The sequence below is a fragment of the Nuphar pumila genome, chromosome 14 (assembly GCF_984573655.1).
Source record: "Nuphar pumila chromosome 14, dmNupPumi1.hap1.1, whole genome shotgun sequence".
Taxonomy (NCBI): Eukaryota; Viridiplantae; Streptophyta; class Magnoliopsida; order Nymphaeales; family Nymphaeaceae; genus Nuphar; species Nuphar pumila.
Genome location: NC_143262.1, coordinates 17,418,840 through 17,445,923, shown reverse-complemented (window position 1 = coordinate 17,445,923; position 27,084 = coordinate 17,418,840). Strand labels below are relative to the sequence as shown.

Here is a 27,084-nt window from a genome sequence, read left to right as displayed (position 1 = left end):
TATTCCACACTAAGAACATAGATCGAGCAGTCGCAGTGAAGGCATAAACTACCATATGTTAGATAATCTATTATCTGCCTTCCATCGGACCTGTACACGATCTGTATCAACAACATAACAATTCACATTAGATCCGTTTAGCCTGTATGATCTCCCGGATATGCTCCAGCGGTGGATAAACATAACCTACTGGTGAATTATACAATTTTCACAAAAGGAAAAAATAACCAAATAAACATCAGCACACATAAAAAAAATGAAATCAAGAAGAAAATGATATACCACTGTGTCCTAAAAGAGTAGATCTGATGGCCCTGGATATGCATGTAGCCCGAGTTTTTTCCCTGACAGCTTGAGTTTTGAGCTTCTTCTGTAAGATGATATGTACAACTGCTAAAAGCTTGTAAAATGGATGATAACAAGGCAACATTCTAGTAACCAAAATCTCAACTATTTTTCACATTCTCTGCGGGCCCTCTTGTATTCATTGTGGTAATAGTCATCTCCATCATCAACATCTGAACCATTCGCCATCTCCCACCTGTCATACTCCAATTCACCATCCACAGACTTTACCTTGTGCTTGGAATGCATGTGACTATGGATGGTTTCTCTATCCTCAGGATCATTCTGTCTGGACTGCCGAGGCAAACCTCGTTCACTCGAAGAAGTGGAGCATAAATGTCTAGAATGCCGATGTTTGCCTCTATCACCTGATGAACTGTGGTACCTATCTGTTTTTGAATGATGATGATGATGATGATGATGTTTCTCAGAAAGACTTTCAGAATCTGCCTTCTTATAGTCACTGGAGGCATCTTTCCTACTTCGGTGATGACCCTTCCAGCTACATACAGGAGTAGGACCACGTGAATTTTCCTCACAATGTTCACTCCTTTCACTGTGCTTCTTGGAACTTCTGTGCCGATGCCTTGGCCTCTCACCCCCTTTGCTATGAAGCCCAGAGTTTCCAGACTTGTCCTGTATTTCTGAATACGACTTTTCAGAATGACGATCTCTTTGAGAAGCTGAGGATTGATGATTCTTTCCTTGTTTTGAGTGCATGACCTCATCATCTGATATGAAATCTGATGACTGACAAGCAATGCTACCAGAATGCTTATCAGATCTTTGCTTCTTTTTACTCTGCCGATGCTCACTGCCTTCAGAGAGGCTCCTCACAGAATCCCTCTTTGCACTTTTAAAGTCCACAGATCTCCTTTGATGCTCAACGCGTGGTCCATTCAGCTTATCATAACCATCGTATGACTCCCTGAACAAAAAGAAAATGAAAATGTGGCTTCGTCATACTAAGAAAGACACATTCAACAATATCCTATATGGCAATTGTAATGAAATAGGATCAATACAAACAAGTGCCTCTTATGGGCAAGAACAACATACACAAATAGAGACTACTTATGGGTCAAAATACAATCACAAACACAATGCCACTTATGAGCATGAGAAACAACATAAAAAATATAAGGATCTTATTGGAAGAATGCTTGAAAACAAGCTTAAAATACAAGGGTTTTACCCCTTTATATACACAAAGGCACGAGAGCATGAGAGAGAGCCTTGGGACCCTCCCCAACAGCTACAAATAGAGCTGTTTGGGGAGGTCCCAATGACTATCACAAAGGCTTAAATGCCCTTTAGTTATTAGCTAAAGGACATTTGTACACAAAAACCTAGAAATATCTAAAATACCTAAACACTTTACTGTTGTGCCCTTAATGGGCACAATCTATTACATAAGATGAAATGATTAAAATACCCCTAATGGGATTTACCTATTACATAAAAAAAATAAAAATAAAATAATACACACACACACACACACTAACAATAAGTATATATTATATATATACATACTTTAACAGCAATTACTTCTATAAGGCGATTACTCATCATACACTTGGGGCCCATTCGATTCATGTAGTTTTCATAGGAAGGTGCTGACCTGGCATCCTTTCCGACCATGGGTGAAACAAACATCCATGTATCATGGAGGGAAAGTGTCAAGCTGACACAAGTGGCCTCATTCAGTTACCTTTCTCTTTTCATGTAAAAATCCCTTCAACCTCTCCCTTATATGAAAGGCCTTTCAAGGGAAAGCTGAGATCACATACAAATTTGTGCCCTTTCCCATGTAACTAGTGACAAATCACAGTTTTTTTTTAAATCTTTGATTTAAACAGTTTCCAGGCACTATGCAGAACAACAGAACTATAGAAATTTATTCTTTTGTGTATATCATCTAAAACAAAAAAAATAATGATCAGTGTGATTGTCTGGTAATATAACTATTTAAAACCAAATATAGGATCAAAATTTTGAAATAAACCAATTAATAAAAAGATACGTACCTGTCAAGGTGCTCATTCAAAACCTTGTGTCTCCTTTCAATTTCCTGAAGTTCCATAAACTCCGTTCGACTGAGGGGGCGCTCCGCTCCAGCCACTGCAGGTCGTGCTAAACTGCCCATCCTCATAAACCCACTGCACATGGAAATCCTTAGCATCAACAGTTCCATTCCAACAGACCTCTCCAGTCAAAGCAGGTACAGAAAACATAATGGATACTGTTCCAACCCCAATAGCAACCAGCGAAGGAAATAAGAATTTTTCAATATTTCAGAATGGTTGGATGTAATGTGGGTCATGGTCAACCATAACAGCTAGTACCTTAACTAGTCAAAATTCCTTGCAAAAGGTATGTGACAGAACCAACCCAGAGCCCTGCAGTGTGGGGATCTAAATTAGGCTCCAGCAGGACCACATGAAGATCTGAAGTCTAGTGTCAGTAACTAGGTCTCAGAGTATTTAACCAAGTAGAACGTTGTTCTGACTAGTAAGTACCAACCCAAAATAAAGGGTGACCTGCTGCTTTATTACATTCATTGATCTCCTTGGCAAGGTTTGATTTCAGAATTGAGCAGCTGACAAGAACCAAATATGTTTTTATTCTGAACAAATTACGAAATGGACTTGGACATGGACGGGTGGCAAGACCATTACAAGACTATCCCAACACAGAAAAAATGGTTGTAGGATACAACTGCCACAAGAAGAGTTCAAGGCATGCAACCAAGCAAACAGCAAACTGGTTATCAAGCAGAAAATCAGCAAATATGATATTAAAATTGTTAAATTATGTATCAAATCTTGTAATCACATATACATTTTATATATATAAGGTGATACATATACACTGTCGGTCCCAAGCCCGGATAAAGGAGGAGGGTTGCGGTAGGCCTGTGACAGCCAGCATAAAAACTTTGTCATATCCTATGAAAATGAACCAATATGAGAATTTCGTTGGGGCGTTCCCTACTGAGCGACGCGCTGTACTCTCTAGGCCCGGAGGCAGTGATAAATGTGCAAGGGTTGCTAGGTCGTCGCCCAGAAGCGACGCGTCACACCGGCGCCCGGGTGTGGTGTCAAATAGGCAAGGGTTCCCTCACTTTGTTGGACGGGTGGGGGTAAAGAAGTTAGTCCAAGACCATAAAATTAGGTTAGCCACTTGGAATATAGGGTCTTTAACTGGTAAGTTGGTAGAGTTAGTAGATGTTATGTGTAGGAGAAATATTGATATTTTATGTCTTCAAGAGACCAAATGGGTAGGTGAGAAAGCTAAAGTGATAGAACCTTGGGGATATAAGATTTGGTATACAGGAATAAATAGGAATAGGAATGGAGTAGGGATTGTTATGAGTCGTCAGTTTATAGATAATGTAGTTGAGGTCCGTAGGAAGGGTGATAGAATTTTACTTATTAAATTAGTATTAGGTACGGATATTATTAATATTATTAGTGTTTATGCACCTCAAGTAGGTTTAGATGATTCCATTAAGCATCAATTTTGGGAAGATTTAGATGGAGTAGTACAAGAGACATCTTATGGAGAAAAGCTTTTCATCGGCGGTGACCTTAATGGACATGTAGGCATTAGTAGGGATGGATTTGAGAATATCCATGGAGGCTATGGTATAGGAGAAAAAAATGAAAGTGGAGAAAGGATTTTAGATTTTTGTTTGTCCTATGATATGATCTTAGCAAACACTTGGTTTAGGAAGAGGGAGTCTCACCTAGTAACATTTAAAAGTGGGGTTAATACGAGTCAGATAGATTTTTTCCTACTTAGAAAGAGAGATAGGGGTTGTTGCATCGATTGTAAGGTTATACCAGGAGAAAGTGTAGCTACACAACATAGAGTCTTAATTTTAGATCTTAGAATTAGACAATGCCGCAAAAGGGATAGACATAGGATAGATCCTAGAATTAAGTGGTGGGCACTGAAAGGAGCTAAACAAGGAATGTTTGTAGAGCAGGTAGTTAAGGAAGTTGATTGGTGTCTCGAGGAGGATTCAGAATCAATGTGGAATAAGATAGCGGGTGGTATGAGAAAAGTAGCTAAGGAGGTATTGGGTGAGTCTAAAGGCGGTGCACCACTAGGTAAGGATACATCATGGTGGAACGAGGATGTCAAATTAGCTATTAAGGTTAAAAGAGAGTGTTATAGAAATCTAAGTAAGAGTCGTGATAATGAGAATTTGGAGAAGTATATGATAGCAAAGAAGGAAGCTAAAAAAGTTGTTCGAAACGCGAGGGCTAAGGTATATAAGGAGGTTTATGACAAGTTGGATACCAAAGAAGGCGAGAAGGATATTTATAGGCTTGCAAAGATGAGAGATAGGAAATCGAAGGATTTGGGTATGGTTAGATGTATCAAAGATGAAACGCAAAGGGTTTTAGTCAAAGATGAGGAGATTAAGGAGAGATGGAAAGATTATTTTGATAAGCTATTTAATGATAGTCATGCTCAAGATCTTGGAGACTTCTCCATTCCTTTTCATGAGATAAATCGTGACTTCATGCGCAAGATTCAAAAGAAAGAAATTGCAGAGGCTTTGAAGAAAATGAAATCAAGAAGGGCAGTTGGCCCAGATGGTATACCTATCGAGGCTTGGAAATGCTTGGGAGAGAAAGGTTTAGAATGGTTGACAAATCTTTTTAACTTGATTTGGCAAACAAATAAGATGCCTAATGAGTGGAGGAAGAGTACTTTGGTGCCTTTATATAAGAATAAGGGTGATATACAAGATTGCACAAACTATCGTGGTATAAAACTCATGAGTCATACTATGAAACTTTGGGAGAGGGTGATTGAGTCTAGGTTGAGGAAGGTTGTCATGATATCGGAGAATCAATTTGGTTTTATGCCTGGAAGATCAACTATGGAAGCTATACATCTTCTTAGACAACTTATTGAAAGATATAGAGAGAGGAACAAAGATTTGCATATGGTTTTTATTGATTTAGAGAAGGCATACGATAGAGTACCTAGGGACGTTCTCTGGTGGACAATGATGAAGAAAGGTGTTTCTCTCAAGTACATTAGTATAATTAAAGATATGTATGAAGGAGTAGTAACCAATGTCCGCACTTGTGGAGGGGTGACAACCAATTTTCCGATAACGGTTGGGTTACATCTAGGATCTGCTTTAAGCCCTTTCCTATTTGCGATAGTGATGGATGAGCTTACGAGATCAATTCAAGAAAATGTACCGTGGTGTATGTTGTTTGTTGATGATATTGTTTTGATTGATGAGTCTAGAGATGGGGTTAATGCTAAGTTAGAATTATGGAGACAGACATTGGAAGCTAGAGGTTTTAAGTTGAGTAAGAGTAAGACTGAATATATGGAATGTCGGTTTAGTAAGCAACGAAGTAGTGATGGGAGTGTAGTGAAGCTTGGTGAGCAAGATATACCGGTGAATGATTATTTCAAATATTTGGGATCCATCATTCAAAAGTATGGAGAAATTGATGGAGATGTAAATCATAGGATAAAGGTTGGGTGGATGAAATGGAAAAGTGCTACTGGAGTGCTGTGCGATCGTAGAATGCCATTGCGGTTGAAGGGAAAGTTTTATAGGACGACTATTAGACCTGCTTTACTATATGGTACGGAATGTTGGGCTGCCAAGAGACATCATATTCAAAAAATGAGTGTAGCTGAGATGCGGATGCTTAGATGGATGTGTGGAAATACAATAAAAGATAAGATTCGGAACGAAGAGATACGTAAGAAGGTAGGTGTTGCGCCCATTGAGAATAAGATGCGAGAGAATCGTTTACGGTGGTTTGGACATATTCGGCGAAGGCCTAATGATGCTCCAGTTAGAAGGTTGGAGAAATGGGAAAATATATTAGTTAAAAGAGGTAGGGGTAGGCCTAGGAAGACTTGGATGGAGATGATAGGAAAGGATATGAATGCTTTGAACCTCACCGAGGACATGGCGTTGGATAGAAATGATTGGAGGAAAATGATTCATGTGGAAGACCCAAAATGAATTTCTTTTTTGGTTCATATCGCTGACCCCAATTGTTTTGGGATGAAGGCGTAGTTGTTGTTGTTGTTGTAAGGTGATACATATACATATATATTATATATATATATGTTATGTATCTACCTAATTATATATATGTGATATATATTTCTTTAATGTTAGCCGTAGGGGTAGTTTAGTCATTTCACCTTTCTTGCGCATATTCACCTTTTGAATATGCTTGTAATTTTGTTTTTCCTTTTTTCTTTTTTTTTTCTTTTTTTTCTTTGCTTTTGACCAAGTCAACTACCTTGGAGGACCCACTCTTATAGACGTTGGGACCTTACAACAGTCACAATTGTGACCGTTGAAGGGGCTCCAACGTCTATAAGTGGAGCCCCTCAAAGGCTCTCTAAGGTGTACATATATATAGGGGTTCTCCCCTTGTAATTGGTATGGCTTTGGGTCAAAGCCCAAGTGTTTCTCAATAAAGATTTTATTCTTTTATGTCTTTTGTGCATTCGTGAGGTTTGGCGAGTTGTGCTTTTGTGCACAAGTGTTCTAAGAGTGCTTATTGTGCATGTATGTGCATGCTTATTATCAAGAATATTAAGGTTTTGATCATAGTATCATGTTAAAGATGCTTTTACATGGTATCAAAGCATTGGTTTTGAGGAAGCAGGATCCTGCGTTTCTCCACATTCTTGGGTGCCTCGAAAAACATGCATTCAAGCTACTAAAGGTTGGAGTGGATCATTTCTTTCGGTCAATATTTTAAAAGTTTTTCTAGTCAAGAAAGACTTAAAAATCTATTGAGGTATGTGTTCTCTTTTGATTTTTATCAGCGAAAAAGACTCACTTCTCCCTCGGGTTTAAACTCAATGGTTCAAACTATCATGTTTGGGCCGGTAATATGGAAGCCCATATTAAAGGGAAGGGGCTTGAGGGTATGTTCAAGGTTCGATACCGGAACCCGAACCAAAAATTACTATTATGGAGAAAGGAGATATAAAGATTCTTGAAGGAGAAGAAAGGCAAAAAGCTCTTGAAGATTATTCAAAGAAACATGAAGAATGGGAAATGAAAAACTTCACGATCTTATCTTGGATTTTCTCATCCGTTGAAACCAAGATCAATGTCAATATCATTAAATTCAAGAAAGCTTCTAAAGCTTGTCTATATCTTGAAAAAATGTATGCATCAAGAGATTTATCGCACAAGTACTACCTTCAAAAGAGGGCATTAACCCTACAACAAAATGAGATGACTATTCGGGAATACTTTGCCGAATTATCTTCCATTTGGGACGAGTTTGTTATGCTTGAACCCAAATAGAGTGATGAAGCTATCGAGCTTAGGTACAAACAACTTGAGGAAAATCATTTTTTTAACTTCCTAAATGGCCTTAGACCCGAATTTGAACAAATTCGGTCCTCTCTACTTTTTTCCTTCACGTCTCCCTCCATTGAAGATGTTATTACTAAATTGAGTGGGAAAGAAACCCGTATGGATATTAGTAACGGCAATCCTAACATTCTTGCTACCTCTTCTATTCAAGAAGAAAGTGAAGGGGTGAATGTCGTTTCAAGACCGGGTAACAATGTGAGGACTTACAAACCTCCTCACTTCAAAAATCAAACAGGAAATGGGCAAATGGAAAAAGAGACTATAGCAAACTAACTTGTCATTTTTTGTAAAGAACCGGGGCATATCAAACCTATTTGCCCAAAATTGAAGAAATTGCTTGAAATGGCTACCACATCTTAATCGGAAGAATGGTCATCTTCTTTCAATGGGACTCTTTCTCTACAACAAATTATGGAAGCTCTTCAACCTCTTCTCAATGGAGGAACTTCCGAAGTCGCTATGACAACCTCTTCTCAATGGAGGAACTTCCGAAGTCGCTATGACAACCTCTTCCCCCCTTGGTAACATATCTTGGCTTTTAGATTCTAGTACATCATTTCATATGACCCCAAGTGCTTGTTCTCTTTTCGAATATTCTAAAAACTCTTTTCCATCTTTTGTCTCAACGGCGGATGGAACATCTCTGGAAATTAAAGGAATAGGCAATTTCGAAAAACAATATTTTTTTATTCCAAAAAATTAGATTCATACCAAAACTAAATTTGAATTTACTTTTGGTTTCTCAACTCTCAGACCATGGTTGCGATATAAAATTCTCTTTTGATAAATGTTGGATACAGGATCGTCGGTCCGGGAGGTTGATTGGGAAAGGCACTAGGAAAAGAGATCTCTACTATGTTGACTCTCTCCAAGTTCCCAAGAATCAATTTTGCAACATTACCCAAAATAAAGATATTCATGTATGGCATAAGAGACTTGGACATCCCAACATTGTTAAAATTTCATATTAACCTTTTGTTAAACACCTTTGTAAAGGATATTTTGTATGTAATGAATGTATTCTTGAGAAAATGAAAAATTTACACTTTTATCAAAGATCCATATTCACAACAAAACCTTTTGAAATCGTTCATTCCAACGTATGGGGTCCGACTCCTGTGATATCTAAAGGAGGATTCTCATATTATGTGATTTTTGTTGATGATTACACTAGGTATTGTTAGATATATTTTCTCAAGCATAAACATGAAGTTTTTTCAACTTTTAAAACTTTTCATATGATGCTTTTAAATCAATTCAATGGAAACTTAAAAATTCTTAGATCTGACGCCGGAGGAGAACACCTCTCAAATGAATTCAAGAGTTATCTTGAAAGTTGTAGTATTCTCTATCAAAAATCTTACCCCAAAACTCCTCAACAAAACAGATTAGTCGAACGAAAGCATAGGCATATTATTGAAACAACTCGAACTTTGCTTATTTCACAAAACATTCCAAAAAACCTCTGGGATGAGGCAGCCCTTACATCGGTCTATCTCATAAATAGACTTCCATTAAAAAATTTAAACAAAATTTCTTCTTTTGGAAAATTATACGAGAAGGAACCTGACTACAGCAGATTAAGGGTGTTTGGATGTAAATGTTTTGTCCTTCCGAATAAAAATGATAAACTTTCCCCAAAGGCCATTCTTTGTTCCTTTCTTGGTTATTCGAAAACCCAAAAGGGTTTTTGGTGTTATGATGTCAAAAATGACAAATTTTATGTCTTAAAAAATGTAAGTTTTTTTGGAAAATCTTAGTGGTTTCGAAAGTCTTTCATGTCATAATGAAAATGTGGATTATTGCTTTCTATCTGAAATGTTAGCTAAATATGATGATACAAGTGATGATGAGTCAACTCCAAACAACTCAAGCGATAATGAAACCGAGGAAACTATCACCTCTCTGCTCTCTCCTCCTCGTCAACATATCGATGAGGGATCTTCTAGAGAGCCCATCACCTATGTTCATAGAGATAAAAACACTTTCAGAAGTGCTCTTGAAAGATATAATGACACCAATAGGACTGTCTCTCTGGGAGAGGAGAACCTGCAAAGAACCGAAAGACCTAGGAAAGCTCCCTCTAGGTTTATCTCATATGACTCTTTTTCACCTAAATATAGGGTCTAGCTTAATGTCATTCATTCTTACGTAGAACCTAGAAATTTTGAGGAAGCATAAAAATGTTCTCAGTGGGTAGAAGCTATGGAGAATGAACTTAGTGCTCTAAGAAGAGCCAAAACTTGGGAGTTCCAAGATCTCACTAAGGGTAAGAAAGCAATAGGATGTAGATGGGTATTTAAGGTAAAAACTAAGATCAATGGATCTCTTGAGAGATATAAGGCTCGATTAGTAGCAAAGGGATATAGTCAAGAATATGGGATTGACTATAAAGAAACTTCTGTCCATGTAGCCCGAATGGTCATTGTCCGATGTCTCATCATTGTTGCCTCAATCAACAAATTGAACATCTATCAAATGAATATTAAAAATGTCTTCCTAAATGGTGATCTGAATGAAGAGGTATATATGAGTGCTCCACTTGGAATGGAGACTCTCAAAGGGAAAGTGTTTCGCATTCGCAAAGCAATTTATGGTTTAAAACAAGCCCCCAAGGCTTGGTATGACAGATTTAACTCCGTAATACTAGAAAACGGTTTTTCATCTTGTTTCACTGACACTGCCTTATTTGTTAGAAAAACTAATGCAGGGATTGTCATTCTGCTTTTATATGTGGATGATATGCTTATAACCGAAAGTGATTCAAAAGGGGTTAAAAGCATAAAATCAATTTTGAAGGATAAATTTGAAATGTCTGATTTGAGATTTCTAACTTATTTTTTGGGTATTGAAGTAGCATACTCTCATAGAGGGTATTTTTTATCTCAAACTAAGCTTGCCTCTGAGATTATTGACAGGTCAGGTATTACGGATGATAAGGTTTGTAAAACTCCTGACATAGTGGGAGCCAAAATGAAGATTAATGGTGGTATTCCTCTCTCTGATCTCACCCCTACAGACAGTTTGTGGGATCATTAATGTATCTGAGTATTACTAGACTAGATATTTCTCATGCAGTTTATACTGCAAGTCAGTTTCAACATACACCAACATCGGTTCACATGAGTACAATTCTGCGGGTTGTAAGATACATAAAGGGCACATTAAATAAGGGAGTATTTTTATCCTCTTCTGAATTAAAGTTAATTGCTTACACAGACTCTAACTGAGGAAGTGACCCAAATAACCGTCACTCCACCACTGGTTTTTGTATGTTCTTAGGAGATTCGTTGATCTCATGGAGATGTAAGAAGCATCAAAAAATATCTCTATCGTCAATCCAAGGTATATCGGGCCATGGTAACTACTACCATGAAAATCATATGGATATTAATCAGCTGCTAGAAGACATGGGGATCACAATAGAAGGGCCCACTAAGCTATGTTGTGATAACAAGAGTGCAATTTATATTGTCAAAATCATACATTCCATGAGCGGACTAAGCATATTGAGACGAACTGTCACTATGTTCGAGAAGCCTATCTAAAAGGAGTCATAGATCTTCCATATGTTACTTCAAAATATCAATTGGCAAATTTCTTCACCAAAGCTTTGTGCGCTCCGCGATTCAACTTTCTCCTTGGCAAACTTTCGGTCATCTTGCCCTAAGTTTGAGGGGGCTGTTAAATTATGTATCAAATCTTATAATCACATATATATTTCTTTAATGTTAGCCATAAGGGAAGTTTAGTCATTTCACCTTTCTTGCGCATATTCACCTTTTGAATATGCTTGTAATTTTGTTTTTCCTTTTTTCTTTTTTTTTCTTTTTTTTCTTTTCTTTTGACCAAGTCAACTACCTTGGAGGGCCCACTCTTATAGACGTTGGGCCCTTCCAACGGTCACAATTGTGACCATTGGAGGGGCTCCAACGTCTATAAGTGGCGCCCCTCCAAGGCTCTTTAAGGTGTATATATATAGGGGTTCTCCCCTTGTAATTGGTATGGCTTTGGGTCAAAGCCCAAGTGTTTCTCAATAAAGATTTTATTCGTTTATGCCTTTTGTGCATTTGTGAGGTTTGGTGAGTTGTGCCTTTGTGCACAAGTGTTCCAAGAGTGCTTATTGTGCATGTCTGTGCGTGCTTATTATCAAGAATATTAAGGTCTTGATCATGGTATCTTGTTAAAGATACTTTTACAAAAATATCTAGGAGCACAAAAATATTGATGTTTCTGGAGGGCTAATGGCAAAAAAACAAAGTTTGTTATGAAATATGGACTTCTCTGCACTGAATCTATACCAATATACCATGTATGCCCATATTGTAGAGGTCAATATCTTGTCAAATTAGATAGTTTACAACAATCTGTAAGGGACAAAGCCATGCTTGCTCATATGAAAGGCCAACCAAATCCCTAAAAAATTGGATAGGGGTGCTGCTCAGCTCCTTGATTTCAATTTTTAATCACACGGAAGGAAGAAAATGCTACCAAGGTACTGAAAAGAAAGAAAATGCTTACCAAGGTAACGATAAACCAGCATATATATGTGGTGTGTAAGGAGGGACAGCAAATGGTGAGACTGGGACCATGTTGGCATCAAATGGCGTTGCTCCAGGAGCACCATACACACCAGTGAAGGGTCTAACATGAGGCACTGAAGTCCCATGCCAGTAATATGGTGGAGCAAAAGAAGGCATGCCACCAGGAAATGCAGGGTCTCCTGAAACACAAGTCGTCATGCGTATGTGTGAACACAAACAAATACAAATATGATTAGTGACAGCCGTTCTTTAAAGTACATCCATCAACACTGATATGAAAGAAGGGTAGAAAAGTTTATCTTTTTTTCTTTTTTACCTGACTGAATAAAAGGAATAGGACCAGAAGCCACCAGACAATCTTTTACCAAATGGTCTGGAGAGCCACATGTGTAACAGTGTCGGTCACCCTGAATTCATAATACAAAAGATTAGTTTACATATCGTGATACAATAGATAAACTTCCAATAGAAATAGAGTTATGAAACTTGAATAAAAATTGATAATTGTGCAGTGATGAGTCCTTAGTTGTCAAAAGTGGTGCCTAGGTACCGCCTAGGTGGTCTAGGTGCAGGGCCACCGCCTAGGGTTATGGGTCTAGGCTGTAGGGCCTTAATTTTTCACCTAGGCTGGCTAGGTTGTCCCTGCCTAGGCCACAAAGGCGTGGTGGTTGTTATTTTTTATTTTGTCTCACTCCTTTCTTTATTTTTTTCTTTTTCTTCTTCCTCCCACCTCAAAATCTTTCTTTTTTTATCTCTCTCTTTCTTCTTCTTCTTTTGCTTTTCTTTTTTTACCTTTTTTCTTCTTTCTCTTCCTTTCACCCCAACACCGCTTTTTCTTCCTCTTCTTCTTCTTCCCTTTTCTTTTTTTTTTCCTTATTTTTTTCTTTTGTCGTCATCTTCCTCCTCTCTCCCCTTCACTCTCTTATTTTTTTCTTCCTTTTTCTGCCTTTTATTTATTTCTTTTTTATTTTTGTTGTTTACATGCAATTTTGACACACACATACACATATATAAAATCTGTTTTTTCAGATTATATATATATATATATATATATATATATATATATATATATATATATATATTGTAAAGTTGTCTTCAATGAGACAATACTTATCCAAGCACTAATTTCTCACAAGAGATGTGCACAAAGGCACTCAAAGAACACTTGGACTAATATGCACAAAGGCATAAAACAATAAGAACATGCACAAAGGCATGAAATGCCACAATATATTAAAAATAAGAAGAGTTTGAGCGCTTAAGCATGCTAGAACAAAGAGGGAGAGCCCCTATTTATAGGGGATTACATTGGAGACCTTGGAGGAGCTCCAATGTAGTCGTTAGAGCCCCTCCAATGGTCACAAATGTGACAGTTGGAGGGGTCCAATGTCTACATTGGGCCCCCCAAGGTGGAATAAAAATAAAAAAAAGAACAAAAAAAAGAAAAATGAAATTACAATCATATTCCAAATGGAATATGCATAAAATGTAAAATTACAGAAATATCTTTTTCGAGTATTATAAGTTATATATATACATAGAGATATATTTACATATATACATAGTATATATGTATATGTATATCTATATATACGGATATATATATACATATACAACGAAAATTAGGATTACATTTTAACACTCCCCCTCAAACTTACGGTGTGATGACCGCAATTTTGCCAAGAAGGATATGAAATCCAGGCGAACAAAGTGCCTTAGTGAAGAAGTCAGTCAGTTGGTACTCAAACGTCACGTACGGGAGATCAATAACTTTCTTCAAGTATTCTTCCCTGACATAGTAGCAGTCCATCTCGATATGCTTTGTGCGCTCATGAAAAGTGTGATTATTGACAATATATATTATACTTTTATTGTCGCAGCATAACTTTGTTGGTTCTTTAATACAAACTCCCAGATCTTCTACAAGACGCCAAATTCATACAATTTCTATGGTTGTTGGTGTCATGGCTCTATATTCAGCTTCAGTGGAGGACAGAAACTTTTTGCTGCTTCTTACACTTCCAAGAGACCAATAATTCTCCTAAAAAGACACAGAAACCAGTGGTGGAGCGACGATTATTAGGATCACCTCCCCAATCAGAGTCAGTATAAGCAATTAAATTTAATTCTGAAGATGAAGACAAAAATACTCCTTTATTTGCATTTCTCTTTAAGTATTTGATGATACGAAAAACTGCACTCATGTGAACCGATATAGGAACATGTTGGAACTGACTGGCAATGTGGATCGCATGTGATATATCGGGCCTCGTGATGCAAAGATACATTAGTGAGCCTACTAGTTACTTGTAAGGAGTAGAATCTATCATAGGAATCCCTTCATCAATCTTCGTTTTTTAGCCCACTATTTCAGGAGTTTATCAAATTTTGTTATCTAAGATTCCTGATCTTTCAATAATCTCACAAGAAAGTTTAGTTTGAGATAAAAAATAACCATGTTGAGAGAAAGCAACCTCGATTCTCAAGAAATATGTCAGAAAGCCTAAGTTTGACATTTCAAATTTTGAAGTCAAGACGGATTTAACGTTCTTGACTCCTTTGACATTATCACCTATTATTAACATATCATCAACAAACAACAACTACGCCTTCATCCCAAAATAATTGGGGTCGGCGACATGAACCAAATAAGAAAATCATTTTGGGTCTTCCACATGAATCTTTCTCTTCCAATCATTTTTATCCAATGTCATGTCGTCGGTGAGGTTCAAAGCATTCATATCCTTTCTTATCATCTACATCCAAGTCTTCTTAGGCCTACCTCGACCTCTTTTAACTAAATATATTTTCTCATTTCTCCATCCTTCTAACTGGAGCATCATTAGGCCTTCGCCGAATATGTCCAAACCACCGTAAACGATTCTCTCTCATCTTATTTTATAATAATAATATAACAATACCTGCATTAGATTTTTTGGTAAATAATGCAGTATCTATATAACATGAAGAAAAACTATTTTCTAACATTACACTGTTAAATCTGTCATATCAAGCTCGCTTTGGGAGCCTGTTTCAATCCATAAAGAGCTTTCCAAAGACGGAGAACTTTATTTTTAGGAATTTTCATACCTGGTGGAGCATCCATATAAACTTCTTCATTAAGGTCACCATTTAAAAAAAATTAACATCCATTTGAAAAATATTCTATTTTTTAATAGACGCAATAGTGATAAGACATCTTTTAAACATCCGTGTTACAGGTGCAAATGTCTCTTCATAGTTAATTCCATGTTTTTTACCATACCCTTTTGCGACTAAGCGGATTTTATACCTCTCAAGAAATCCATCGCTCTTAGTCTTAACTTTAAACACCCAACGACATCCTATAGTTTTCTTTCCAAATGGTAGAGTTTGAAATTCCCATGTGTTAGCTTTCCTAAGAGCTTTGAGTTCATTTTCCATAGTTTCTTGCCATTCTACGCATTTTTTGGCTTCCTCAAAATTCCTTGGTTCAAAGTAAGAATGAATGGTACTAAGACAAACTCTATACTTAGGTGAAAATGAGTCAAAAGAGAAATCTTATTGGAGGCTTCCTAATTCTTTCAGATCATTTGGGATCATGTATGGGAATAGAATCACTATATTGCTCAATTGCATTACTAAAAGTACTTCTATCTCTACGTGAATAGGTTATAGGATCATTTGATGCCCTATCTTCTTGAGCAGTAGGTGAGTTGAAGTCATTAATGTCTACTTTATTATCAATATCGTGGTTTGATGATATTTTTGTTAGAATACAGTTTGCATATGCGTATGGATCTGGATCCAGATCCATACACATATTATATGAAACACATGTTAAATAGGATCTCATTAATGGCATTCTTGTAATATGTATATGTTTTTACTTTATAATGTTTAGGGTTTTGGAGGTCGTGTATTGCAGTGCCGCCCCAACCATTGTGAATTTCTCTCTCTCTTTCTCACTCTCTCTCTCCTTATTTCCTGTGAACGAATCTGATATGGTATCAGAGCTTAGGTTAATCCTGTGCGTGAACAGCAACCCAGATCGTGGACAGTAACAGTTCCAGCGTGAACAACAGATTCGTGATTCTTCAGCGTGAACAGCAACCCCAGATCGTGATTCCCCAGTGTGAGCAGCAACCCAGATCGTGATTCTTCAGCGTGAACAACAACCCCAGATCGTGATTCTTCAGCGTGAACAACAAACCCAGTGTGAACAACAACCCAAATCGTGATTCTTCAGCGTGAACAGCAACCCAAGATCGTGATTCTTGAGCGTGAACAACACCCAGCGTGGACTGTTTCAGCGTGATCATCTTCTCTTTATCTCAAATCTCATCTTCTGAATCTGAAATCTCATCTTCTGAAAGGTGGTCCATTTTCCCCTTTTTCCTTTCAGCGTGCTCATCTGGCCTTTTCTTTTCTGTTACCCATTTTTATTATTCTCGTTCATTGGCATTTGTTTATCTTCTTCATTCCATCGTTTGTGTTGATTCCATCTTTTCCTCAACATCAACGACTGCTTTTTTTATTTAGACCAGTGTTGGTTCCATTTCTCCTTTCCTTTATTGTTGTTTTAGTGTTCTTTGTGCAACACTTTTGGTAGTACATGTATTTTTCCTCTATTCATCTTGTTTGCTTATTCATCGTTTCACTGCTATGGATTTCTCTTCGTCATCTGGTCACTCTGCCTATTTCTTGAGTCAGCTCGTTACTGAAAAACTTACTCATTCTAATTTTTTGACATGGAAGAGGCAAATCCTTCCTTTTATACGGAGTCAGGATCTCGATGAACATTTGGATGGTTTAGTTCCTATACCACCACGGCTTATTTTGCAGGAAACCAAGGATGAGAAGGGTAACACAATTACCATTTCTATTAAGAATCCAGAGTATACAGCTTGGAGGAAGCGGGATCAGTCTTTGGTTGCTTATATTACGTCAACACTCTCTCAAGAAGTGTTGGTTACTCTTTCAGATGATTGCACTGCAGCGGATCTGTGGAGTAAGCTATCTCAGACATACTCTCAGATATCAGAAGCCCGAGTTATGTACTTAAAAAATGAATTTCAAAGTTTGAAGAAAGGCTCCATGACAGTCATGGAATACATAGGCGCCTTGAAGAGTATTACTGATCAATTGGCTGTTTTTGGAAGTGCTATTGCAGATAAAGATAAAGTTCAACAACTTCTCAATGGATTGGATCCTGATTTTGACATGTTTACCACAGCTTTATCCTGTCTTCCTCACTTGCCCACTTTTGACGACCTCCAAGCGAAACTTCTCCAGCATGAGATGATTATGAAGCAAAGGGCAGAAGGAAATGAATCAGCTCGTCCTCATTCAGTTTTGGCCATGGACACTTATGTAGGTTTTGGACGAGGGAATGGAGGGCATCAAGGAGGCAAAGGTCGCGAACGTTTCGGGTAGGGAGGACGTGGTATCTTGCCTACACCTAATATTTCAGGGGTTTTTAATACAGGGAATCAGAGGAGAGTGCCCACTTGTTTCTTATGTAACAAAAGAGGACATGTGAAAGCTGATTGTTGGTTCAATCCACAGAATAGAGGAAAACTAAACAAAATTGAGAATAAATCAACTACTGTTGTGGACACAAAAGTGCCATCCACAGATGTGCAACAACTTTTGTTATCAGCATTGTCACAGATGACGATCAAGCAAAATGAACAAGGCGAATGGTATGTTGATTCAGGTGCCGCCACACATGTTACGAGTAATGCGGGTAAGTTATCTCACTTATTGCCTTATTTTGAAAAAGGTAGTATAGTTACGGGAGATGGAACTTATCACTCCATTAGTCATACTAGCGATGCACATATATCCCGATGTCAAAGTCCTCACTTCATTTGTCAAATGTCCTTTTTGCTCCTAATATTAAAAAGAACATTGTTTCTGTAGCTAAACTTGTTGACGATATGAATTCTTCCGTCGAATTTACTTTCTCTTCTGTTTATGTTAAGGATCTACGAACGAAGGAGACGTTCGCTAAGGGGGAGCGACAAGGAAACATGTACGTCTTCAAGGAGATTCCTCCAGTGTCTTCGCCCTCAGTCTCAGTCCTCCAGTTGAAGTCGTGCAAGCATTCTTCAGTGTCTTCGCCTTCAGATTCTTTGTTTTTTCCTTCATTGGAAGTTTTTAATTCATCTCATTGTAATAAGCCAGATATTTGGTATAGTCGTTTAGGATATTGTAGTCGAGGTTTCGTTGAAAATCTTGTATCTGATGATCTCCTTCCAGAGTCTAGTTTAAGTTCATTTTTTGATAATAATAATAAATGTTCTTCATGCGAACTTTGCAAAAGCCATGTTCTTCATTTTCATATTATAAATAAAAGAGCTTCAAAGCCATTTGAGATTATTTGTTCCGATGTTTGGGGACCCGCACCTATTCCTTCTCTTTCTGGCAGTCGTTACTATGTTGTCTTTATTGATTCCTATTCCCGTTATACTTAGATATATTTCTTAAAACACAAGCATGAAGTTTTTCAAATATTTCGGGAATTTCATTCGATGGTCAAAACAAAGTTTGCTTGTGATATTGTGCATTTACAATGTGATGGTGGAGGAGAGTATTCGTCGAACGAGTTTATTGCCTTTCTTCGAGATAAAGGAATAAGCCGACAGGTTTCCTGCCCTCATACTCCTCAACAAAATGGGGTTGCGGAGAGGAAACACAGGCATATTGTCGAGAGCGCGATGAGCATGTTACATGATAGCAATGTGCCTGTTAGTCTCTGGACAGAAGTTTTTCACACATCTGTTCATGTCATAAATCGTCTTCCTATGGCACTCTTGGATCGGAAATCTCCCTATTATACTTTATTTGGGCAACATCCCTCTTACGATGATCTGCGTGTTTTTGGTTGTGTATGTTATGTACATATTGATTCATCTCTGCGAAATAAGTTTCAGGACAAGGCTGTCAAGTGCAGATTTGTTGGGTATGCAGATGAATACAATGGTTATCGATGCTATGACCCTACTACAAAACGTATTAGGACCTCCTGATGAACAAAATTTTCAGGTCAATGACTCTGCAGTGTTGCCACCTCGAGAATTAGAAATATATGATCCATGGATGAGCGCAGATCTTTTTGCTAATACAGGAGAAACATGTCAAACAAATTGTCCTTCCTTCGGCTTGAGTAGGGAGTTGAATGACTCACAAATGCATGTTGAATTATCTTCAGTTGAGCCACCCCCAGTAGAACGTTTCTCTGGACAGATATACACTAGACGGGACAAAAATACAGAGCCGAGGAATGTGGGGGAAAGCATCGCCAATGATTCGGCTCAAAGGCCGTCACGCATTAAGCATCCTATTCAACGATGGGTGAGTTATGAGACCTCCCTTGATTTCCAGTTATTTATATCTCAGCTCACAAAACAGGATGAACCCACTTGTTTTAATCAAGCTCTTTAATCCCGTCATTGGACTGAAGCTATGAATGAAGAAATGGAAGCTCTTCATGAATGCCAGACTTGGGAAATAGTCCCTCGGCCAGAAGGAAATAATGTAGTTGGCTCAAAATGGGTTTATAAAATAAAATATAAGCCCGAAGAAAGTATTGACAGATATAAGGCGCGACTTGTTGCTCGAGGATTCACACAACAATATGGTGAAGACTACGACAAAACTTTTAGTCCCGTAGTCAAAATGGGTACTATTCGTATCATCATATCCCTAGCAGTCGATCAAGGTTGGAGCCTTAGCCAGATGGATGTTAAAAATGCATTTTTGCATGGAACTTTAAAAGAAGAGGTGTATATGGAGCAACCACCTGGTTATGCCGAGAAGGATCCTATTGCCTGGGTGTGCAAACTAAGGAAATCTCTGTATGGGTTGAAACAGGCGTCCCGTTCCTGGTTTAAAAGTTTCTCTATGCAGATTCAGAGTTATGGTTTTAGAAGATGCTCTCTGGATCACTCACTCTTTATTTACCAAAAGGCGGACATTGTTATACTTCTTATATATGTTGATGACATTGTGATCACTGGAAGCTCAGATAGTCATGTGCAAGACGTGAAACAGTTTTTAATGAAAACTTTTAAGATGAAAGATTTAGGGGAGTTGCGGTATTTTCTTGGTGTGGAAGTTGACAGACAACAAGACACATTGACACTCATGCAACAAAAATACACTCTTGACCTTCTGGAAAGAGCCGGGATGACGAATTGCAAACCAGTCAGCACTCCTAGTGTATTACATCAAAGGCTGAGCTCTGAAGATGGTCATCTTTGTGTCAACCCTACAACGTATAGAAGTCTCATGGGGATGTTACAGTACTTGACCTTTACCAGACCTGATATAGTTTATGTTGTCAATCAGGTATCCCAGTTTATGCATGCTCCAACGGAGGGTCATATGGAAGCTGTGAAGCGCATTCTACGCTATTTAAAAGGAACTATAGGAGACGGACTTGTATATCGCAAGAACGATAATCTGCATAGAGGACATGCACTTATCACTTATACAGACGCAGATTGGGCAGGGGATTCAGATGAGAGACGATTTGTCTCTGGATATTGTGTTTATATTGGGCACAATTTAGTGTCCTGGAGCAGCAGAAAACAAAAGGCAGTGGCACGATCGAGTACAGAGGCTGAATACAGATCGATGGCTGCAGGCACGGCAGAAGCCACATGGATTAGACACTTATTGAGTGATCTTGGGGAGACAATTATTCGATCATCTCTTTTATGTGACAATCAAAGCGCAATAAACATTGCATGTAATCCTATCCAGCATAGTAGAACGAAGCACATTGAGATTGATCAGCATTTCATACTGTAGAAAGTCGAGATGAAGGAGATAGAACTACATCATGTTCGAACAGAAGATCAAGTGGCAAACCTGTTTACCAAGGGATTAACAGGACGTCAATTTTGGCTATTGAAGAGCAAGTTGTACATGCTCCAAAATCACGTACAACTTGAGGGAGGGTGCAGTTTGCATATGTGTATGGATCTGGATCCAGATCCATACGCATATTATATGAAACACATGTTAAATAGGATCTCATTAATGGCATTCTTGTAATATGTATATGTTTTTACTTTATAATGTTTAGGGTTTTGGAGGTCGTGTATTACAGTGCCGCCCCAGCCATTGAGAATTTCTCTCTCTCTTTCTCACTCTCTCTCTCTCCTTATTTCCTGTGAACGAATCTGATAATTTCATCACCACTAGACATATCATCGTTACTAGATAATAGGTCAAATAAAAAAGAGTAGTCTATATTTTCGAGATGAGAGTCATTTTTTTCGAAGCCACTCTCATTTTCCAAAAACGTCACATTTCTTGACACATATAACTTATCATTTTTGGAATCATAACAGCGAAATCATTTTTGAGTCTCGGAATAGCCAAGAAAGGCACAAGGGATAGCTTTAGGTGAAAGTTTATCATTCTTATTCGTAAGGACAAAGCATTTGCAACCAAAAAATCGCAGTTTGTTATAATCTGGTTCTTTTTTATATAATATTTTAAAGGGAGAAATTTTATCCAAATGTATAGATAGTAGACAATTGATAAGGTAAACAGATGCAAAAGCCGCCTCGGCCCAAAAAAAATTTGGAATATTTTCAGATATAAAAAGAGTTCGAGTGGTTTCAATGATATGCTTATGTTTTCTTTCGACCAACCCATTTTGTTGGGGGGTTTTAGGACATGTCATTTGATGAACAATACCACTATCTTCAAGATACTTCTTGAATTCATTGGAGGGATACTATCCTCCGGAATCAGTTCTAAATATCATAATGTTCCTATTAAATTGATTCTTAATCATCACATGATATGATTTAAAACATGGAAAAACTTCATGCTTATGTCTAAGAAAATATATCCAAGAGTACCTAGAAAAGTCATCCACAAAAATCGCATAATAAGCAAATCCTCCATTTGAAACAATAGGTGTCGGTCCCCCAAACATCCGAATGAACAGTTTCAAAAGGTTTAAAAGTAAACATGGATCTTTGCTCAAAAGGCATACTTCTCATTTTTCCAAGAATAATCATTATAAGAGAAACTATTTTACAAAGATTTTTAGCAAAATATAAATAGGATAACTTGATGACATTAGGATGGCAAGTCTTTTATGTCAAACATTTATATCCTTATGTTGGGCAACATTACAAAAAGAATTTTTAAGAATTTGAAGAGAGTCCATATAATATAAGTCTCCTTTTCTAGAGCCTTCCCCAATCAACTTCTCGGACCGACGATCATGTATTAAACATTTATCAGAGGAAAATTTAATATCACATCCATGGTCCGAGAGTTGAGAAACGGAGAGAAGGTTCAAGTTCAATTTTGGTATAAATCTAATTTTATGAATGAAAAAGTTTCGAGTTTCAAAATTCTCAATGCCTTTAATTTCAAGAGAAGTACCATCCGCAGTAGAAACAAAAGATGGAGAGATACTTTTTTAATATTCGGAAAGAGAAAACATATTTGGAGACATATGAAATGAAGCACCTGAGTCCAAAAGCCAAGAAGTTTTACCTGGAGGAGAAAAAGTAGACACGACAGCTCCCGAGATGGCTCCCTTGAGGAGAGGTTGAAGCGCCTCCACAATTTGATTTAGGGAAAGAGATTCATTTGAAGAATTCTCTTCCTTTTGTGGTTGAGAGGTGGTGGTCATGGCTAACAACTTCTTCCACTTGGGACATACGGGTTTGATATGCCCCAGTTCTTTACAAAAAATGGCAAACAATTTTGCTATAATCCTTTTTTCCACCTTGTCCACCATTACCTCCTTGGTTTTGATTTTTAAAATGAGGGGGCGATAAGCTCTTAAATTATTTTCGGGCCTAGACACCGCATTGACCCCATCATTTTCTTCAGAATTTGATGGAACCACAAGCACATTTGACTCTTGCTTACTTATACCCATACGGGTCTCTTCTCCACTTAGTTTGGTAAGAACATCCTCAAGAGAAGGAAGAGTAAAAGAGGACAAGAGAGAAGACCTTATTTGCTCAAATTTGGCCCTTAGCCCATTCAAAAAATTGAATAATCGATTTTCTTCCAATTATTTATGATGGAGTTCAATCGCCTCTCCACTCCATTTTGGTTCGAGCATAGCAAGCTCGTCTCAAATGAAAGAAAGTTCGGCAAAATATTCTTTAATGGTCATTTCACCTTGAAGAAGAGTTAGGGCTTTCTTTTGAAGATAATATTTATGAGACAAGTCCCTTGAGGTATACATTTTCTCAAGATACTCTCATGCTTGAGAAACCTTTTTGAATTTGATAATATTTGCATTGATTTTTGTCTCAACTGATGAAAAAATCCAAGACAATATTTTAAAATTCTTCATTTCCCATTCATCATGCTTCTTAGAATATTCTTCACGGGCTTTAGTTCTTTCCTCCCTTTCAAGAATCTTAATCTCACCTTTCTCAATCAAGGTGATCTTAGGTTCCGGTTTCGGAATTGTGCCTTACACATAACCCCAAAGACTTTTCCCTTTTATGTGAGCCTCCATGTTTTCGGCCAAAACGTGATAGTTGGAGCCATTAAGATTAAATTCAAGAGCAGTGTTGTTAAAAGCGTTGAGGCGTAGCGAGGCGCTCCACCAAAATCTGAGGCGAGGCGTAAGCCTCGAGGCGCAAAGCGTAAGCCTCAAAAAAAAAAATTTAAACTTAAAAAAACTATAAAAATGATCTAAAATTATAAATAAATAAGAGATGCTTTATTGATGAAGCGCCAACCAACACGAAATAAAAAATCTCAAATAAATACGAAAAAAATATGAGATTAACATGTAAAAGTAGCATTAATGCAACAACTTGATCTATATAAGTATCTAATTGCATAAATATGAGCATTCATTCAATAAAAAACTAACATTAACAACAAAAACTGATTGAAATAACCATACAACTGCTCCTTTATGTCCAACTTTTATCTTCAAGAGAAGTTGCGATGAAGTGACCACCAACATGACAAGGGATACAAGTTCCATAAGAGCCTTTTCAGTTCCTTTCTTTTCAAAGCAGATTGATATTCGCCACCATGAAAAGCAAATGATGCTTTCCAAAAGAATAATAAAATATGCAAATTTAGCAGCAAGGAATTAATTTATGGATTGTATTCTGCACAAGATGTTCAGGCTCTCTCTCTCTCTCTCATATGCCTCAAGTAAGCAAGCATTATTGACGAAAAACCAAATCAATGCATGCTTAAACAATTCAGGACATCGCATATTTGATTGCACACCAAGAAATCATCATCGCTACAGTTATATGGACAAAAAAGGAAAACAAGGGACCGCAGTCATATGGACAAAAAATGGCTACAATTATTAATAAAAATCTATTTCATATGGACAAATCAAACTATTTGCTGCAGTCAGGGCTGGGCTAGGACTGGGCTGAGCTACAAAAATGGATAAAAATCTATTTCATATGGAATCAGGGTTGGGGTAAGACTGGGCTTTTAAAAAAAAAAATTTAACTGTTTCGGGAGGCAGGACTGGGCTACAGCCCAGTCCTGCCCCCCCCCTAGCTACGCCCCTGGTTAATAAAAAAAAACGAAAAAGCCATACCTGAAGGAAAACGATGATCGGCGACGGGTGGTGGCCGGCGGCGAGTGGTGGCCGGCGACAGCAGTGGCGGCGGCGAGTGGTAATCGGCGAGTGGTGGCCGGCGGCGAGCAGTGGCGGTGGACGAAAGGGGACGGAGTGGAGAGAGAAGGGGCGAGGGCTTTCCCTCGCCCCGAAGCACCTGTGTCTTTTTTAAAGACACAGGTTCTCGATCTTTCGAGAATACGGGCCCAGATCCGGGTCGAACTCGGGTCCGGGCCATCCGATGTTTATTGCGCGCCTCACTTTGAGACGCGCCTCGCCTCAAGGCGTACGCCTCAAGGCGCATGAGGCGTACGCCTTGAGGCTGTTGCGCTTTTTACGTGCGCCTCAAGGCGAAAAGGGCCTCGCCTCGAGGCGAGGCGCATTTTTTGCGCCTTGAGGCGCGCTTTTAACAACACTATTCAAGAGAGAAGTGATACTCTTTTTCACCCATTAGAGAGGAAAGAGAGAAGAAAAAATAGGTACCACAATAAGACTTTTAAGTCTTGTCGTAATGCCTTTCTAAAATATTGAAGGAAGAGAAGCCCCCACTCCAATCCCCAAGAAGCCAAAGGTACGCTTTTCGAGGCACCCAAAAATACAAAGAATCGCACGATCTTCTATCTTCAACCAAGCTTTGATACCATGTAAAGTTGTCTTCAATGAGACAATACGCATACAAGCACTAATTCCTCACAAGAGATGTGCACAAAGGCACTCAAAGAACACTTGAACTAACATGCACAAAGGCATGAAATGCCACAATATATTAGAAATAAGAAGAGCTTGAGCTCTTAAGCATGCTAGAACAAAGAGGGAGAGCCCCTAGTTATAGGAGATTACATTGGAGACCTTGGAGGGGCTCCAATGTAGTCGTTGGATCCCCTCCAACGGTCACAAATGTGATCGTTGGAGGGGTCCAACGTCTACATTTCTGCCCCCCAAGGTGAAATAAAAATAAAGAAAAGAACAAAAAAAATGAAAAATAAAATTACAATCATATTCCAAATGGAATATGTGTAAAATGTGAAATTCTAGAAATACCCTTTTTGAGTATTATAAGCTAATATATATATATATATATAGAGAGAGAGAGAGAGAACGGAGTTCATCCTGTCCCCTTTTCTTTACGTCACCGTAAAGACCCTGCAAATATCAAAGTTTTAGGTGTTTTATGCTCTCAATTTGAACCATTAGATGTGTTTATCAATACTTATTTATTGAGGAACAAGCTTCATTTCAAATTAATTTGATGTAAAAATGTGAATATTTTATCATGAAAATTTAGTACGATATCAACTAATGTTTTTTTTACCTCTTTAAAATACACATCTAAGCATAAAGATGCTTAATCAATTACATGTTCTCTATTCAACAAAAACCATAAACACATCTAACGGTTCAGATCAAGCATAAAACATCTAAAAACTATGATTTTTGAAAGGTCCTAACAATGACCTAACGAACCAGGGGCAGGATAATCCTCTCTCTCTCTCATATATATATATATATATATATATATATATATATAGAGAGAGAGAGAGAGAGAGAGAGAGAAATCGGATGGTGCGCCCCAAGTTTTGGTGTGTGTTCAATATTATGCAATTTCATGAATTTTGTGATATGTTACACTGAATTACACACTTCGTCCATAGTTACAATCATATGTTTGTCACTAAATTTAACTATTTATTATAATATTTTTGCTTTTCTTGATAATTTTTTTTTGGTCCCACTTAAGCACCGACTAGTCCCTTTTAGGGGGCTTCGGCCTAGGCTCTGACTAGCACTTTTGACAACTAAGGATGCATCCTAAATATGTGGAAAAGTTATCTAGTTCAAAGTTGAAACCAGCCATAGATAGGCGAAATGGAACTCAAGGATAGATTTACTGGAGCGCTAGTTTAGGAAGCTCCTAAATAGTGAACTTTACAAGTACAAACAGCAAATACAGAATAGAACATGATGTTAGCTATGCAACATTGGGAATCATGTCAACACCAATGTATGGATGCTGGTACTTCATGGGTACAGGAAGTGTTATTAAAAACGCGCCTCAAGGCGCAAAAAGCGTGCCTCGCCTCAAGGCGAGAGGCTTTTTGCCTTGAGGCGCATGTGTAAACCGCAAAACCCTCGAGGCGTGCACCTCATAGGCCTTGAGGCGCACGCCTCGAGGTGAGGCGTACACGCCTCAAAGCATTTGGTCAAATGAGGGTCAA

General features: G+C 38.0%; 1 protein-coding gene across 1 annotated transcript in view; it reads right to left on the bottom strand.

The window, feature by feature from the left end:
- Positions 1-252: 252 nt before the first annotated feature.
- Positions 253-27,084, bottom strand: part of LOC149816518 (uncharacterized) — a 57,216-nt gene continuing 30,384 nt past the window's right edge. The window contains exons 12-15 of the mRNA XM_089986674.1: positions 12,605-12,695; positions 12,266-12,467; positions 2,373-2,504; positions 253-1,273 (exon numbers count right to left, since the gene is read on the bottom strand). Of these exons, the coding sequence (XP_089842800.1) occupies positions 451-1,273; positions 2,373-2,504; positions 12,266-12,467; positions 12,605-12,695 (1,248 nt within the window). The 3' untranslated portion in view covers positions 253-450. The remainder of the gene's footprint in view (positions 1,274-2,372; positions 2,505-12,265; positions 12,468-12,604; positions 12,696-27,084) is intronic.